Consider the following 19,750-nt stretch of genomic DNA (forward strand, 5'->3'; position numbering starts at 1 on the left):
CTGGAATGAATGCGTAGATTCTTGGGATATTTTCTTAGTTATTTTGGTGATATAATTATTCTCCGTTTTTATATTCACATACGTATTTGTTTCTTGTAGTTTTATTGGATATAAATGCTTTAAAAGCTTGGATACTTCACCAACCCGTAATGCTTAGAAATTTTGTTATTGCTATCATTGTTCAATTTATTATATTATGTTTTGTTTAGTTTATCAGTGTCATTGATAGCGGACTATGCTGTCCAGCAAAAACTCTGCCTTGTAGAAGTGGATGGAGTTGCATCATATGGCAGATGTGTATTCACATATACAATTAATTATTTAGGGGAAAATAATATGCTATATATGAAACAGAATCAGCCAAATTCCCTCTGTAAATCTATAATTAGGCAATGCCAATTAAAAATGCAATATGCTATACAGGAACGAGAATATGCCATTAATCTTGATCCAAATCAGGTGTTATATCATGGAGACCTTAAAAATATGTGATACGTGTGAAATAAATATATGAATATAGCATAAATTGCATGTTGCCGGAGGTGTTTTTGCTCATTTTCTGTATCTGTTAAAGCTAATCAAGAAAAAAATATCTAGTGTGTCGTTGGATAAACCTTGCTTTGACTGAAGATGCTGAACAAGAAATTCCACAAAGAAAAAGCAGAATATCATAGAAGGAAAATGTGGAACTCTGAGTGAGCATTACTCTTACTGTTATTAGAGGAATTGTGGCACATATAGCCTACAACTTACTGCATACCTTTAATAATAAATTGTTAATACATTGAAGCATCAGAATATCTGACTTGGACATTGCTAATTTTTGTACTTGCCTATCGATTACTGCTATATTTAAATTCAATAAGTTAAAATATTAGAGCTTAATGACGTTGCGTGATCCGTTGTATATAAATTTTGTTTAGATATTTGGTTATGAATTTCTTTGTATAACACATCTTTCTTATCACAACAATTATCATAAATATTAGAGCTGAATGTGTGATCCATGTAGCTAAGGATTTGTCTATAAATTTTTTTAGACCTCTGTTGATGAATTACTTTGTATAACAGGTCTTTCTGATCATGATAATTATCATGGCTTTTGTCGACTTCTTGGACGCTTTAAACTCAATTATCAGGTGTGCAATGCTGTTTGTCTTTTTTCATGATCCAAATACATGATCATTCAATCTCTGATGGGTTGTTTTTCCCTTGGATCACCACCTCATGATATTTGTTGACGACCTGTGAATGTAGCTTTAGTTTTATGTGTACAATTCTTGTTGAGTTTTCATGTGTGTTTTCTGTAGTGTCTTCCAAAAGAATGTCTATCCAATTTAATGTGTCTTGTTGGATCCTGCTGAACAGGATTATGGGCTCTGTTGATTATTGATTTATTATCACAGTAGAGTTTCATAGGTCCATCACAATCAATCTTCAAGTCTTCCAAGTTATTGCAACCAAAGCAATTGACGAATAACTTGTGCTATTGCTTGAAATTTAACTACTACACGAGATTGAGCTACAACTTTTTTGTTTTACTTCTCTAAGTTAGCAAGCTTCTCCAAGTATAATATCCAGATTTTTGTTGGGATATAAAAATACCTTTTGGAGTGGGACACTTGAATTCTAAAAGAATATTTCAACCTGAGACTTTTATCTCAAACTACTTTTCTAAATGTTGACTCAAGAGTCGTTGTTCCTTCCAATCATCCCAGAAACATTGATATCAAGGTACACTAAGAATACAGTTACTCCCCTTGAAGTTGAGTTTAATATATATATATATATATATATATATATATATATATATATATATATATATATATATATATTTCCTGCTCAGGATCCCCATGCAAGAAATAATTCTTCTCATCGAACCATTGTCCAATTTTTCTTTGATGAACTATTGATCTATCTCTATATGCTTTATCCTATCATGCTCAATTGGATTCTGAGTAATACTAATAACTGATTTATTATCATGATAAAAGTTCATAGGTTCTTCACAATTTGCTTTTAGATCATTGAAAATAATTTTCAACCATAACAATTTGTTGTTAGTTGAATATTAATTGCAATATTAAAAGTTCTTGGTAGTACATTAAATGTATTATTAGAAGTTATTAGAAGCTCTTAGAAGATTCTAGAGATCTCTTGTAATTATTACTTTAAGGTTTGAGATCTCTATAAATAGAGAAGTTGATGTACTGTTTTAGAGAATTAACAAAATAGTAAAATCCTCTTTCTTTCAGATTATTCCTTTCAAGTTGGTATCAGAGCTCCTGATCTAGGGAGCCATGCTTCCGCATTTCTTCTTTTACGTCTTAGTTACGGTTCTCCTTAGTGCTATCCGAAGTGCAGCCATTTCTTTTAATTATTGTTGCTACTGCATCACCGCTATCGTCATCGCTGCTGTTGTTGTCGCTGCTATTGTTGTCGCTGCTGCATCATTGCTGTTGTTGTTCCATCACAGCTGCTGTCGCTGTTTCATCACAGCTGTTGCATTGCTGCCATCATTGCTGCTGTCGCATTGCTGCCATCATTGTTGTTGTCACGCTGTTGCGTTGATGTCACTTTCTGTCTTACCTTTCATTTGCAGTTAGGAGAGACCTAAGGAAGTCCTATCATTTATTTTTTTTGGCATGGCAACTTCTCTAAGCAAAGCCGATCTTCCACAATTGCTGGATGACAACCGCCTTAATGGTCGAAATGATCTGCAATGGGTTCAATTTATCAGACGCACGTACGGTAAGACTCAATCATATTGAAGGAGAGGCCATTTCCCCGGATAATCCCAATTTTCAGATTTGGGATAATGATGACTCATGAATCATTACATGGTTATGGGGATCCATGACTACAAAGATAAGTAAAAATTATATGTTCTACTCTAGTGCTTGCGAAATTTGGGAGGACCTTGCAACTGCTTATTCTATGCGACATGACATCTCTACGTGGTATGAGTTAGAAAGCAAGATCTTTGGTGCCAGGCAAGGAACTCTCTCTGTTTCAGAATATTATGGAAAGTTGAAGGGTTTGTTGATTGAGTTGGACCAGTATCAAAACTTGAAGCTTGCGAATAACAAAGATGCTATAACTCTTGCTCAGTTTGTTGAACGATCTCGGATGTTTAAGTTCTTATCAGGATTGAATCCTGAATATGACCCTGTTAGGGCTCAAATTCTTGGAAAGGAAAGACTTCCTTCTCTTTCTAAAGTCTTCTTCATTGTCCGAGGTGAGGAGGCTCGTCAAATGGTCATGATGAATGAGGCCTCCACTGAAGGAGTTGCCATGTTTTTCGGAAAGACTACCAAACCTGGGAATTCAAATCTTGCAAATATTAAATTTAGCTTAAAAGGTAAGGAAGAGCGTTGGTGCTCTCATTGTAAGAAGTCTTGCCACACCAAGGACACTTGCTTCAAGCTACATGGAAAGGAGAAAGCTCTGAATTGTCTAGCGGAATTAAAAGGACAACCCTCAAGGAAAGTTTATCAGGCTTCTTCAGATTCTGAAAATCTTGACAAGACACCTTCCTCTTCAACTGAGGAAGGAATGCCTACACTACGTGCCGAGATTGAACGTCTAAAAACTCTTATGGAGTCAATAAGTAAGCCACCTTCTGGTACTTGCTCTCTAACCATGACTGGTAAGAACTCTAATTCTTCTTTTAACTTTTCTAGAACTTTATGTAAGGACTCTTGGGTTCTTGACTCTAGTGCAACAGACCATATGACCCCTCATTCATCTCTTTTAACGTCATTTGTTACTCTTTCTGATGACCACATTACTATTGCCAATGGGACCCATATCCCAATACATGGACGTGGAAATGTTTCTTATTTTGCCATCTCTTAGTCTTAAAGATGTCCTTTATGTTCCAAAACTATCTAATAACCTTATTTCCATTCGAAAGCTTACTCATGACCTAAATTGTTCCATAACCTTCTCTCCCACTCATTGTATTTTCCAGAATCTTGCCACGGGAAAGACAATTGGAGTTGTTAAGGAACAAGGAGGGTTGTATTGCTTTAACAACTTGGAAACTAAGAATAGTATCGGTAGGCAAACAACTACCTCTTGTCTCTAGTCTTGCACTTCTTTTGAGTCTTCTCAAATTTGGCTTCTCTACCGTTGTCTAGGACATCCGTCCTTTTCTGTTTTAAAGTCTATGTTCCCTTCCTTGTTCACCATAGAGTTCGTTGAGTCATTTAAATGTGATGTATGTCAAATTGTAAAGCATCATCGTGCCACATATCCTTCTAGTAATACAAAGAGTGTTAAACCTTTTTGATTTGGTTCATTCTGATGTTTGGGGGCTTGCATCAAGCTCTAGTATATCTGGTGCTAAATGGTTTGCCACTTTTATTCATGATTGTATCCGCGTTACATGGGTTTTCCTTATGAAAGAAAAAATTGAAGTTTTTAACTTATTTATTAGATTCTTCCGTATGATAAAAACAAAATTTGGAAAGTTAATTAAACGTTTGCAATTTGAAAATGGAAGGGAATATGTAAACCATGACATGGCTAAATTCATTTTCGAGAATAGTGTTGTTCATGAATTCACATGTGTGGACACACCACAACAAAATGGCATTGCTGAGAGAAAAAATAGACATCTTCTTACGGGCACTTCTTTTCCAAATGTATGTCCCTAAATCTTATTGGGTAGAGGCTGTCCTTATTGCTGCCTATCTTATCAACTGATTACCCTCTCGGGTTCTAGATAGTCTGAGTCCCATTGAGTCCATATCTTCTTTCTATCCATCTGTTCCTTTTCTTTCTAGTCTTCATCGTCGAGTGTTTGAATGTGTTGTGTTTGTCCATATTCATAGTCAATTTCGTGGAAAGTTAGATCCTAGAGCTATTAAATGCATCTTCATTGGTTATGCATCTAATAAAAAGGGATATCGTTGTTACCATCCTCCAAGTCGAAAGTTTTTTACCTCCATGCATGTTACTTTTGATGAAACTAAATTTACATGTGTCCTCAGCTTCAGGGGAAGAGTTCTTTTGAAGCTAGGTCTTTTGAATCTCTTGAGTCATGTTTTGTACCTTCCATAGAGGAACTAGCTGATTCTGATGATACTGTTGGTTCTCCTAATACTTCTCCAGAAACATCTTCTATGGATGTCTCTAAAATTGCTTCCAACAATACAGAGTCAGGGTCATCTACAGACTCTAGTCGTCCAGAGAGTTTTTTCCGTATACAATACCAAGGGCGACAAAAGCAACCTAACTCTATCCAAGAAGAACTTCAATCGTTTGAACCAAGGGTAAGTAGTCCTTCTATTGATACCCTTGAACCTTTGGAAAATTCTTTGAATAGTAACTGTGAAACTGACCTTGATGACTTGTCCATTGCTTTGAGAAAAGGAACTCGGTCTTGTACCAAGTATCCTATCTCCCATTTTGTGACCACTAAACACCTTTCTATGCAGCACCAAAGTTTTCTCTCTGCCATTGATGCAATTAGAGTCCCTACATCAGTTCAAGAAGCATTGAAAGATGAGATTGGATTCAAGCCATGAATGAAGAGATGAGTACCTTAGAAAAGAACCAAACATGGGAAATTGTTGACAGGCCACTAGATAAAAAGTCAGTGGGTTGCAAATGGGTTTTTAGTCTAAAGTATAAATTAGATGGCACATTAGACCGTTACAAAGCAAGGTTAGTTGCCAAAGGATATACTCAGACTTATGGTGTTGATTATGAGGAAACATTTGCTCCGGTGGCAAAGATGAATACAGTTAGAATCATTCTCCCATTGGCAGCTTATTTTGGTTGGTAATTGCAACAATTTGATGTGAAAAATGCTTTCCTGCATGAAAATTTAGAGGAATAAATATACATGGAAATTCCTTCAGGTTTTGGATCTACTAAAGGAGGGAATAAAGTGTGCAGGTTGAAGAAAGCTTTGTATGGGCTTAAGTAGTCCCCTCGTGCTCGGTTTGGTAGACTCACACAGGCTATGATCTCCATGGGGTATCGACAGAGTCATGGTGACCATACCCTGTTCATCAAACATTCCCAAGAAGGTAAACTTACGCTACACTTGGTGTATGTTGATCATATGATTGTTGCAGGAGATGATGAACATGAGAAACAAATCTTGAAAAAAAAGCTTGCTGCCCAATTTGAAATGAAGGATCTAGGAAAATTGAAGTACTTTCTTGGGATAGAAGTAGCTTACTCAAAGAAAGGCATATTTATTTCCCAACAAAAGTATGTTATTGATCTCCTCAAAGAAACAGGTATGATTAATTGCAAGACTACTGGAGTTCCTATAGAACAAAACCGTAGAATTGGGAGTGTTGAAGGCAGTTCTACAGTAAATGAAGGCCAATATCAAAGACTAGTTGGGAAGCTCATCTACTTAGCTCACACCAGACCAGACATAGCCTATGTTGTGAGTGTTGTAAGTCAGTTCATGCATAATCCAAGGGAGAGACATTTACAGGGTGCAAACAAGATCCTTCAATATTTGAAGAAAAGTCCAAGAAGGGGATTACTGTTTAAGAGAAATGAAAAATTAATAATGGAATTGTATACTGATGTGGATTATGCAGAATCTATCATAGATAGAAAATCCACTTCAGGATCCTGCATGTTCTTGGGTGGAAATTTGGTGACTTGGAAAAGTAAGAAACAAAATGTTGTTGCAAGGTCTAGTGGTGCAGCTGAATTCCGAGCTATGGCACAAGGGGTGTGTGAATTGCGGATGAGAATTAACCTAAATGATCTTAAAGTGGCATGTGAAGAATCTATGATCCTTTATTGTGATAACAAGTCAGCCATTAGCATTGCTTACAACCCAATTCAGCATGATAGGACTAAACACAGAGATAAATCGACACTTTATTAAAGTGAAACGAGATAGTGGCCTTATCACTACTTCCTACATCCCATCTGGACTTCAGTTAGTAGATCTGTTTACGAAAGGTCTTCCCACCGAGTGATTTCATAATCTCACATGCAAGCTGGAAATGATAGATATCCATTCACTAGCTTGAGGGGGAGTGTTGTTAGTTGAATATTAAATGCAATATTAAAAGTTGTTGGTAGTATATTAAATGTATTATTAGAAACTCTTAGAAGATTCTAGAGATCTCTTGTAATTATTACTTAAGGTTTGAGATCTCTATAAATAGAGAAGTTGATGTACTGTTTTAGAGAATTAACAAAATAGTAAAATCCTCTTTCTTTCATATTATTCCTTTCAAGTCAATTCACATACCCTTGTGTTGTCACTTAGAATTCAACCTTTGCACCATACCTTGCAACTACATTTTTCTTCTTCTCCAAGTTACTAAGTTTCCACCAAAGAACATGCACAAGTGAATCTCCAATCAGTAATAAATGGTTTGCAACAATGTGCATCTCCTTTTTTAATTTTCATCGGTCTTAAACAACAATCCCCTTCATGCACTTGCCGTCAAATATTGAGGGATTCTGTTCAAAGCTTTTAACTGTAGCTCTCTTGGATTGTGCACAAATTGACTATTAGAACTTGCAACATAAGTTATGTACTGTCTACTGTGGACTAAGTAAATGAGCTTCAACAAGCCACTAATATTGGCCCTTGTTCACAACAAAGCTATCTTGACCCACTAGCAATTCTAAGGTTTTGTTCTGGAGGAGCTCTAGTGGCTTTGCATATAATTTTCCCTGTTTCTTTGAGAAGATGTAGAATGTGTTTTATTTTGAAGATGAAGATGCCCTTTTCGAGTAGGTAATTTTTATTCCAAGGAAGTATTTTAATTTTCCAAGATCGTTGTTCTCAAATTGGCACTAGTTTTTTCTTTCAAGATTAGTTTCTCATGTAAGTCACCCCTTGCAATGATTATGTCATCCGCACAAACCAAGAGAATAGTAGGTTTTCTTTCTAAGGAATGCTTGATAAACGAGGTGTGTGCACCTTGGCTTTGTAAGTACGTAATGAGGCCATTGTTTTTTGTAAGTCTTCAAAACCAAGCACAGGGTGACTGCTTGGGTTTTTACAAGGCTTTCTTTAGTGTACATACTTTATCCCTTTCTTCAATAGACCTAAGGCTAGAAGGAATTTGCATGTAGATTTCTTCCTCTAGATACCCATGTAAAAGGACATTTTTCATATCAAACTTGTTAGAATGTAATCTTTCTTTAACTGTTATAGATTTAGATTTGTTAACATTAGCTGTTACAGATTCTATGAAATGATAATCATGGATCCTGATTATTTGCAAGAATTTAGTCTATTTGATTCTGTAAATTAGTATAAATATATACCGTGTGGTCTGCATTAGACCCACAACATTCAAATAATTCTCTTATATGGTATCAATAGTTTTAGGTTTCTTCGATCCACTTCTTCTCCTCCCAGGTGAACAGTAACTGCAATCCATAGAAGACCCATTTTCTCTCAGGTGAACAACACTCGTGACCATTGCTTGCCCTTTCCTTTTGTCACCAAACACTCTTTTCCTCTGGTGACCGTCCTGCTAGAACAGTCCTCCTCTGGCGATCACTAAGCTTTGTTTTTTCGGCATATATGTTTCACACACCCGTAACAGATTGCTACTTTCCCTTTCTCACGCACAACCAGCTTGATGGCACAGCCCCTGCCTCCTTTTTCACGTTCTGATGCCCTGTTTTCACTTATTTCCCATGGTTTTCAACAACTGAGTCAAATACTGCCTGCCATTGTGAATCATAACCTTGGTGGTTTCTTTTATCTTGCTAATGTTTCATGCAGTAATAATAGATGAGTCAACCATTCAACTTTTTAGCAATGTTCTTGAGACCAATTCCTTGCAACAATTTTTTCTCCATTTGACTAGGGATTACTTGTATACTTATGTTGAAAAATCTTGTAATGTTTTTATTTTAAGAGTGAAACAGAATGCTTTTATAATTAAGACATTTTTTTCTTCCGTTTTTTTCTTATTGTGGATAAATTATTTTTATGGTTTAAGTTCTGTACTCAACTCTTTCATCCTCATTTTTCAAAATTTATTCATGCTTCTTATTGCATCTTCTCTTCCCAGTTTTAGAGGTTGTTTTATTATTTTCCTTTTCGCTTTTCCATTTTTTCTCTATTTCCTTTCTTTCTTGATAAAGATTAATAGGTATAGAGGAACTATTAACCTGGTTTTCCATGATTGCTCACATCCTAGTCCCTTGTTTGATTTTGTTCACTTGAATTTGCACAATTAAGTTCTCCTGAACTCCTTGGGATTGATCTTGTTCTAGTATTTCTCGATTAATAAATCACATTCCCACTTTGATTTATGCTGCAGTTATCTGAACTTGTGAATGCTGAAGGCTATAGTGAATGGATACACTTAGTAGCAGAGTTCACACTAAAATCTTTGCATTCTTGGAAGGTATGCATCTATTATTATTTAATTAGTTCCTTGAAGTAGCTGGATTATACATTTTTTTCAGAAAATGTTAGGAATTGTGTCAAGTATGTTGGAAACAATTTCCGTAAACCCTTTCAATTTTGGAGGCAGAAGCCTCCCCATGAGTGTCATGTTCATGCTCTGATCACTATCAATTTGCTTGTATGATAGTTTGGTTTCAAGATTTGGGATATGATGATTGTGAATTGGGGAAATATTTTGATTTTCAGCTCTATTTGCTTTGCTATGGGTTGGAAAAAAAATGATTTGTATATTAATTGTTATTGTTATTTGCAATGATGAGAATCATTCCCCATCATATCGTACTATAGCTAGTGCTACTACTAGAAAAGGAGAAAATTGTTCGTATTATTTCTCTGCATGAAACAACCTTAGCCCTAAACAGTGATGAGGAGAGAGGGAAAAACCCTATCCATGAGGGGAGAGAGCTAGGTGCAACAAACCAAGAAGACAAGGGCATAAACTTGCCTTGAAGACATCGAGACAAACAACGACAATAGTGTGATTATGATATTGGGAAGGTGGAGCATGGCACAAATGCTGGTACAGAGTTGACAACAACTAACCTTGGGTCACGTGACAATAACCCTAACTTAGCTATATGAAACAACATCACGAATGGCAACTAAAGATAGTGGACACAAGTGTTCCGAGGTCATGCTCCTGAAATAGATTTAAATGTGATTAAAAGTTAGTAAATTAGTGTTGAATTGGTGTATATATTGTAACATCCCAATTCTAGGGTGCTAATGCTCTCAAATCAATCATAATTCGCTCCATTCCAAAGTTGTTTTCAAAACTAGTATATTAAATAAAATGAAGTGATACAAAATAAGTGATTAGGAGCATTTTAACATCAAGTTACATCACGTAATGGTTATATCTCTCATCACAGTTGGAATAAAGCACAAAGAATGAGAGACACAATGAAGAATTATTTCATACATGTTAAAGCTTGATATTCATTACATTCTTCCAATAGTTTTTCTAAATGAACTACAACTTTAAAGCAACATTTTCTTGAAATAATATCCTACATCTCCTCTTTTCACTGCCTGCCTGGCCTTTGCTTCGTAACGGGTTCCTCTCTTCAATCCTAGAGTCTAATTTCGTGTAATAACATTGCACAATCATCACACGAAGACAAGAGAAACACAAACAAATGCACCCGTTTTTGCCAGGGGAGTATAAATGCAACCGATGAACTAAAGCCCAATAAAGGTGAAGCCAAATGTTAGGCCCAACTTTGCTAGATGTACAGTAGCTTTGTTCATTGAAGAGAAATAAACTCTCGTATGAAAAACTGAAAACGGGTTAGTGTTGTTGGCCATGGAAGCAGCAATGGTGGCAACCTCTTCTCTGAGAAAGCTGAAGTGGAAGTGAACCCTGGCAAATGACCGACTCAATTTGCTTCTGTGGAACTCTTCTCTTTCTAAAAAATGACGACAATGACACTTTCTCCTTGTTCATCGGCTCCAACAAACGAGAGTCGAGAAACCAAAAAGAAATTAGGGTTTTTTCAAACCAATTTGGGCGACGCGATCTGGAAACTCAAATCCTTGGAGGTTGTGGTTGAAGCCAGGATTCACGTTCCAAATTGCGATTCTTGTGATTCAAAGAACGAATCCTGCGATTCGAAGATGATACAGGAGCAAAAACGATTGTTCATGTGATTCATATAGTTGTCGGTGAGAATTGTATCACTTTATTTGTATTGTATCGTGAATCATATGATACTTACTACATTGTTTTGAGCAACATCGAAAACAGGAGCAGTAATGCATGTGCTGCAAGGACCAGGATGTTTTGGTTTGGTGTTGGTGGTGGTTGTGGTTTCAAGTTAACCTTGTCCCTAGGCACATGGAAGACAACCTTAGTGGCATCATAACAGGAATTTATGGTGGATTTGAGCTGGCTTGTTATGATGTCTTGGTGCAGTTTGGAAGCTAAAAGTTTCAGTCATTTAGCTGACATGTTGGTTTGGGGAGAATTGTTTCCTATTGGGTCATTCTACGGCTGAGGCTACTAGTAAATCAGGAGAAAATTGTTTGCATCATTTCAGTGGACAAATGAACCTGAAATACATTTCATTCATTTGATTCCAGACTTTACCCTAAGATTCTGGAATCTAGCTCTAGGTAGCCCTTTAGGGATGATAAGTACACCCTGTAGTTATATGTGTTGTAACAAAAAGGCTGTCTGTCATCCAACTTCTCTTAGATGAAGGATATGTTGATTTCTGTGTTTTGTTCTATCATGCTGGATTGGGATATGGGAATGGTGATTGCCGATTGTTATCAAAAATTCATTTTTGGATGTTTGATTCAGGGTTACATTACTCAGATCAACATAGATATTGGAGTTTGGTTGGAAATCTCATCTCTTTTCTGGTTGGAATAGTTGTTAATTCGTACAGGGTTCTCATATTAATCACTGGATGCAGTAGTTTATATTCTTAGGTAGGATTCCTGCCTTTTTTAGCCTCAGTAGCATTCTTTCTTCTTTTGTTGTGTTTTTTAATCTGCTTAAAATTCACTATAAACGATTAGATATTATTAAATATGAAAAGAAACTTCTATTGATACATGTATGTTTCCTTTCAGTGGGCTGGAAGCAGTGTTTACTATCTTCTAAATTTATGGTCTAGATCAGTGGCATCTGTGCGTTATCTCAAGGGTGACAAACCTAATCTGTTAGATGAATATGTGCCTAAAGTTATAGAAGGGTTTGTATCATCAAGGTTTGATTCATTGCAGGTAAGTTCCTTTAAATTCCATATCCACATGCATAAAACGTTGTTTTAAGAAATCTCACTTGATCCTTGTAATTATGGAAATATGTACAGCTGATACTTAGGGATATTCTCCATTATTAGCCGTTATTAGGTTTCCCTATACTGTACTTTGAATGTTATAAAGGGTTTGGATGTGTGGTTAAACACAATTCATGAAGACAAGAAAACTTTATTGTATCAGAGAACTAGGTTTTCCTTTTCCCTTTTTTTCCTATTTTTTTTCCGGGTGTACACTGTTCATGCAGCATTGTGCACGTGGCACTATACATGTGCATTGTTCATGCAAACTACTGCAATCCACCATTCACCATCTCCTGACTGCCTAAGTTCGATGCATGCATTACCATTCTCTGCCTCATTTGTCTCACTAGATCCCGGAAGAGTTTTTTAGGGGAGTGTAAAAGTTATGATTTAATCTTTCTACATGGGAAAGATGTACTGCGGATAGTTAGGGATATTCTCCATTATTAGGTTTCCCTTTATTATACTTTGTTATAAATACTTATTAGGCTTATATTAGATTTGTATTAGGCTTTCATCACTCTAAGTTCTGTACTGTTCTGTACTGTTGTCATACAGTTACGGCTGTTTCTTTGCATTGGTAACTGTCATTAACTGCTGTTTTCCCTTTTCAGTGTCTATTTAAAGGACTCAGACCTTTCTGTAAAGGATGACAACTTCTAATAATACATTAGAATTATCCGGTTACATTGTCTTTTCTTTCCTTGTTTTTCTCAAAACCTAATATGGTATCAAGCAGGTTATTGATCCATGATGTCCAATTCTACTTCCTATCCTACTTCCCACCCATCCCTAACCCTTCTTTTCACATTCTCTTGTTGAGATTGTACTTGTCACCAAATCCCACAAACTCCATTGGTTTGTGGTCAATCCTGTTATTCTCCCTAGATTTCACTCCAAAAAAGATCATCACAATGTTGTTATCAATCCAGCTTATGAAGAATGACAAGTTCAAGATCAACTCTTACTCTCTTGGCTTCGGTCTACCCTAACCAATAGTATTTTGTCTCGGGTTCTTGGTGCAGTTCATTCCTATTAAGTTTGGGACCAGATAAATGTCTACTTTTTAACTCAAATGAAGGCTCGTGCCTGGCAGTTGCGCACTGATCCTCGTGCCCAAACCATTGAAAACATAAATTCTTAGGTCATATTAAGTATATTGTGGATGAATTTTTTGGCATTGGTTGTCCAGTCATACTTGGCGAACATGTTGATGCCACCCTTCGGGGTTTGACTTTGCATATAAAACTCTGGTTTGTATACTCAACAAAGCCATGGTCTTAAATAGGCTCTGCAACGTAGGTTTGACACGCTTTGAACCACCCTTTTGAAGCATGGGTTTTCTCCCATGAAAGTCGATCCTCTCTCTTTATCTATCATCGTGCCTCTCATACTGTTTACATATTGGTTTATATTGATGACATCATCAGTATAGACTCCTTTGCTCCTCTTATTCACACCATTACTCACAGCTTGCATTCTAACCTCTCTTTGAAACAGCTGGGCATTGAAATTAATTATCTTTCAGACCAGGTTTTTGGTACTAACTCAACGCAAGTAACTCATAGATCTTTTGCTTAAAACCAAAATGAATGAGGCTCATCATGTCCGTTCTCCTATGGTTTCTTCGTGCAAATTATCCAAATCTTGGTCTGCTGACTTTTCAGACCCCACTATTTATCGCTCTGTGATAGGCGCTTTGCAGTATGCCATTCTCAATCACCTTGATGTTAGCTATGCTGTCAATTAAGTTTCTCAATTTATGGCTCAACCCCTGGACTCTCAATGGACTACTGTTAAGCGGATTCTACAGTACCTTAAAGGCACTATTTTGATAGAATATTACTAGAATTTGGTAGAATATTAAATGTATTGATAGAAGCTAATAGAAGATTCTAGAGATCTCCTTGTAGTTATTACTTTAGGGTTAGAGTTCTCTCTATATAGAGACTAATGTACTGTTTCAAATGTACCAATTGAATAAAAAATCTTCTTTCTTTTATATTTGATTTCTATTAGATTTCTATTAGGCTTGTATCAGTTCTGTACTGTACTGTTGTCATATAGTTTCTTTTCTTTTTCTCGGTGGTTACTGTTTTTGGCAAGTTATGGCAATTCCTTTGCATTGATAACTCCCATTAGCTGCTGTTTCTCTTTTCAGAGTCTACTTTAAAGGACTCAGACCTCTTTGTAAAGGATGAGAACTTCTAATAATACATAAGAATTATCTTGTTAAATTGTCTTTTATTTCCTTACTTTTCTCAAAACCTAATAATACTAGATTTACTTATGTGATTAAACAATAATTCACAACAAAAGAGAAACTCTTTAGTTCTAAAGGGAAATATTTACTCTACATTTTAACTTCTAATCATCCATTTTTGCCAGTCTGAACTTTCAGATGAACTTGGTGAAAATCCTCTAGACAATGTAGAAGTGCTTCAAGATCAGCTTGAATTTTTTCCTTTCCTCTGTAGATTTCAGGTTCTTGCTTTTTCATACTTCTAAATTTATACCGAGAGATACTTGTCATATTGGAGTGATTGCTTTTAATTGTTATTAATTATCACTTTTAGCATCTGTTTTTGATTCATTGAATTTCAGTATGAAAGTTGCAGTTCGTATCTGATGAAGATAGTGGAGCCTATCATGAAAAACTACATGGTACTTTTAGTGGTGCTTCATGAAGTGATTTAACTTTGTTAACTGTTTTAATATATTTTTATTTGGTTTTTTACATTTTGTGTAGAAGGAAGCAAATCTCCAAAGCCAAGTTGATAGTTTTGAATTGTCTGTAACCGAATCCAAACTTGCTTGGTTCACACACATAGTTGCTTCAATTCTCAGAACAAAGCAGATTACTGGTTCTAGGTAATTGCTTTAACCAGTGAAGGAAAATTAAAGCTTCTGCACAGTAAACTTTTAAGTTGTCTTTTATTTCTATACTGCAGTGAAGAATCACATGAGATACTTGATGCGGAGATTTCAGCTTGTGTTCTGCAGTTGATTAATATTTCCGATAGTGGGTTTCACAGCAAGGTATGTCCTTTTGTATCAATTTGAGGGTAACATTATTATATCTTATTGTAAAATGTCTGCATGGTCAGCTATTGATAAGGTTTTTTTTTGGTTCAGTGTTTTTGAGTATTTATGAACTTTGACATCATCTTTGCATATATTTGGCTGGTTCTGGTTTGTCGTTTAAGATTTTGCCTGTTTGGCTTGCAATATGATCTTTCAAGGATAATTTGGTGGGATTATTCAATATAAAATTATTTTCTCCTTACAGTAAGCATTTCTCAATCAAACCACAAATGACAATGTGATTCTTTTTCACAATGCTTACCATTCATTAAGATGCTATGCTATCTATTATCATACTCTTGCGCATGATGGTCAAATCTTAATAAACTTATAGAGACAGAAACACCCCCCTTTGTTGTATTTGAAACATTTGATTCTGTTCATCCTTCTCCTTTGTGAAATATGTATTTAGACGACAAGAGAGACTCACCTCAAAGATGAATCTAGCTCATTTTGTATGTGGATGATTTTGTCATTAAGGCAATGTTTATTAAAACAATAAAAAACGTATTTCTTTACTAAAGGAAAATTACAGAAAGAGAGAGTGAATCTCTTTACAAAGCCCATATATGTATGGGTAAGAGGAGCACAGCAAAGGAAAACCAGTTGTAGCAAGCAACTGTACAAACAAAAAGCAGAGGAAATAACCTCCCTGGCAATGTTCACCTAACTCAATACCCCTCTCTGTAGCTCTTTACTACCTTGATGGACTCTGGTACTACCTTTAGAAACTGTATAGGAGATCTACTTAGTACATCATGGTGATTTATATTCTTCAGCCTGAGGGGGGAGTGTTCAGAAACAGGTATAAATATTATACATTTAATGTATAACTGATTGAATAGGATTTGATATCTGATTTAGAGGTAATGGATTATCCTCTAATCATGTGTAATTAAATCAACCACCATGTAAACCAGCTGCAGAGTGTCGATTAGAGACATGGTTTTAGCCTAATCGTGTTTTTGTTCTCTCTTTTAACAAGTGCTATTACAATTCTTTTTCGATGATACGTTCTAAATTTTTCTGAGGTTGTCCTCTGCCTTTATAGTTTGAAAGATATCATAAATGTTAAGGGTGGAGCTATTTGGTGAAATCTGTCGATCTGATGCATCCAATAATTATATTTAATATGTTTTTCCTTGATGAATTGCTTACTATGGTTGTTTGGGTTAAGAATATGATTTATACAACAATTACCTGCTTAGTCGTGGACATTAAATAGCTATCCTTGTTGAATGCACTAAGAATATGAATTTGTGTGCTGATGCTAGCATGAGGATGTAGTTATATTTTATTTTAAATAGCCCTCCTTGTTGAATGTACTAAAGACTAATTAAATTCAGAGGTATGGAGATGTGAGCAAGCAAAGACTTGATCGTGCTATACTAACCTTCTTTCAACATTTTAGAAAGTGTTATATTGGCGACCAGAGTGTTTCTTCATCCAAGGTAGAACATTGGAAGTGACTTTCCTTTCAATATTTAAATATTATTAAGGTTAAGTCTGTAATTTTCTTGTCTGTAATTGGAGCAGTTATATACCCGGCTATCTGAACTTCTTGGACTCCATGATCATCTTCTACTACTAAATGTTATTGTGGGAAAGATGATTACTAACCTTAAATGCTACACAAAGGTAATGATGAATTTTAGACATAACCTTTTGCATCACTGTTATTATTGAGCTCACAAAATGAGAGTTTCTATGTGCAGTGCAAAGAGGTTATTGATCATACCTTGAATCTCTTTCTGGAAATGACATCTGGGTTAGTTTGGTTTCCATGTCAAATACTTGAAGTCTTCATTATTTATAATTTTATATTTTGATTGCTGTAATGAGGATTTTGTTTTTGCAGTTACATGTCAGGAAAACTGCTTCTTAAACTGGATAGTGTTAAACACATGATTTCAAACAAGAATGTGAGTTGCCTCTTAACCAATAAGTATGACATGCACTTTTGACCTCCATATTGCCCTATGCAGTTTTTCCCTCCACTAATTACATTATAAAATAGGGCTAACATCTTTTGATATCCACACACAAATTCATATTCCTATTCCTATTTAACTTTGGAGACAAATTATGTAATATAATGAAAAGGGTCTTGCTAACCAATGCCCTAAGGGCACTGGTTAAGGATAATCAATACGTATTGAAATTTACAAAAATTCATAGTTAATTGTAATATTAAATAAATTTGACCTAATCACAATTAATGTATTTTATTTTATTTAAAAGACAAGAATATCCATAAGTATTGTATAGTTGTTATAATATTTTATTTAATATTTACCAATAAAAATTAAAAAATAATTAAATAATAAAATAAATATTTTTTAATGTTATTAAAAATTAAAATATAATTAAACATAAAAAAAATTAAATTAACAGAAAAATCAACAAAAAATAGTATTTAACGTCTAAAAAATTTACAAAAAAATAAAATAAAAATAAAAATCAAAGTATGTATTTGAGATTTAATTGAGTTTCCAAAATACTTATTTTTATTGCTTAGAGATTCTAAATGATATTTTTGTCTTTATAAAATCATTTATATGTATTTATATTATTTTAATAATAGAATTAATTATTCTAGCTTTCTATATGTAAAAATGATAAAATCAATGTATATTTATTATTCTTTAACCGGTGGGCACCGGTTAACATTCTCCTAATGAAAAAGTGGAATTCATTGTTAAGAGATCATCTTACATGCTACTAGTGAGAGTATGCGGAAAATGGTGATTTAACTGCATAATCTATAAGCTAATCATTTAATATTTATACTAGAAGGCTAAGAAAATTTTCACTTGTAATTTGATAAGACCACTATTGTTTTGAGACACTTTTTTACTAAATTTCAACTTAGAACACGCCTTTTATGTGTGTGTAATTGAGTAAAAAAAGTTGAAATGGTAAAGTGTTTTATTTTCTCCCAAACAGATACAAAAGTAATGTAGAAAAATCTGGGGCGCTCATTAAATTGTGCAACTCCTGTCTAATGTGGAAATTAGCTTGAAAGTATGTATTGTAGCCTAGTTTTTTACCCAGTGTTGTCTAGCATTTGAACTGCACAGTTTGTTGGAGCCAGATATCAAATCTGTCATTCTTTTTTTATAATCAAAGAACAAAACGGCCAGCCAAGAGTAATTGACTTGATATTTTGGTTTCTGTATATATGCTTGTCAAATCAGCTGATTTCTAAGGGCAATTTTTTCTCTTTTTTCAGAGGGAACTATTCCCTTTCATAGAAAATTGGGAATGTTTCCGTAGCAGAACAACCCTGTACTATACTATTGGCATGTTGATATTCTTGGAAGATAACCCAGTCAAATTTAAATCTACAATGGAACCTTTCTCGCAGGTTGGTAGCTTTAAATTGCCGCTGACCCATAATTTTAACAATTGTTCCGACATAATGATCTTAAGAATTGGTCTTGCATAGTATTTGTAGCAAATATTTACTTGTAAAGTAGACTTATCTTTAGTGGCCTTGTGAATATAAATAGCTACTGAGTTCATACTAACTCAAGCAACTCACCGAATCTTCTTTCTGCTCAATCTTTAACTAATCTGTCGTGGTTTTCTGTCTGCTTTAATTTTTAGGCAGGTGCAGCAGTCTGCACTCCTGCAATTACAATATACCTATTTGACTTTTATTACACAGACTAATGTTTAAGCTTGAATGAAAAATGTTGTAAATAATTCATTTGGTGTTGTATGTTAGTTAGGTAGTTAGTTGGCTGCTTTTTAACTGCTTATAGTAGGCCTATAAAATTTCAGATTCAGCCAGTATATCTCTTGTTCTTTTTCCTTTTTCTTCTCTGTTCTTGTGAGAATGTGTTTAGTGTGTTCTAACAAGTGGTATCTAAAGCTATTTTGATTGGGACTGAATTTGTGATGTCCACTAGCTTGTGAGGTATTCTTCTGTGTGAGTAACCCTTCCTGTGTGGGTTTTATATCGGTTTTGCAAATCCTTTTGGGGTGGAATTGAGCAAGGTTCAGAGGGTGAATCATGGGTTTATATTGACCAACTTGCCAATTCTTGGTCAATGGAGTATAAAAATGGGTGTCATCTTTGGTTTGCAAGAAGCGATGGAAGTTGTAAAGAATGGTGTTCTAGAATCGGAGGAAGGTGCGCAGGGCAGTTCACAGGGAATCTATGAAGAAAGATTGGAAAGCTTTCTTCTTGATCCATCAGTGTGTGTGGATTCTGACAATTTTGAGAAGATATCTTTGGCAAATTCAGCCAAGACTGCCTGGGACATTTTGAACAAGTCATATGGAGGTGCTGATAAAGTCAAGAAAATGAAGCTTCAATCCTTTAGAAGACAATATGAGTTGCTATCTGACTGATGAAGAATCAATTGGGGATTGCTACAGTAGAATTCAAGTGGTACTCAACTCAATGAAAGCTTGTGATGAGATGTTTTAAGATCAG

General features: G+C 35.1%; 1 protein-coding gene and 1 pseudogene across 8 annotated transcripts in view; both read left to right on the forward strand.

The window, feature by feature from the left end:
- The window catches only part of LOC114191677 (uncharacterized), a 42,609-nt gene that overhangs the window by 11,945 nt on the left and 10,914 nt on the right, over nt 1-19,750 (forward strand). For all 8 annotated transcript variants that reach the window (XM_028081015.2, XM_028081020.2, XM_085665084.1 and 5 more), the window contains 12 exons: nt 1,072-1,139; nt 9,282-9,368; nt 12,011-12,163; nt 14,611-14,706; nt 14,827-14,886; nt 14,972-15,093; nt 15,174-15,261; nt 16,653-16,757; nt 16,843-16,944; nt 17,022-17,074; nt 17,165-17,228; nt 18,539-18,673. In XM_028081015.2, coding sequence (XP_027936816.1) covers nt 1,072-1,139; nt 9,282-9,368; nt 12,011-12,163; nt 14,611-14,706; nt 14,827-14,886; nt 14,972-15,093; nt 15,174-15,261; nt 16,653-16,757; nt 16,843-16,944; nt 17,022-17,074; nt 17,165-17,228; nt 18,539-18,673 — 1,133 coding nt within the window. The remainder of the gene's footprint in view (nt 1-1,071; nt 1,140-9,281; nt 9,369-12,010; nt 12,164-14,610; nt 14,707-14,826; nt 14,887-14,971; nt 15,094-15,173; nt 15,262-16,652; nt 16,758-16,842; nt 16,945-17,021; nt 17,075-17,164; nt 17,229-18,538; nt 18,674-19,750) is intronic.
- LOC146884544 (uncharacterized) lies at nt 4,970-9,275 on the forward strand (annotated as a pseudogene).

This window comes from Vigna unguiculata, chromosome 7 (assembly GCF_037176805.1).
Source record: "Vigna unguiculata cultivar grain cowpea cultivar isolate G323 ecotype 2 chromosome 7, ASM3717680v1, whole genome shotgun sequence".
NCBI lineage: Eukaryota > Viridiplantae > Streptophyta > Magnoliopsida > Fabales > Fabaceae > Vigna > Vigna unguiculata.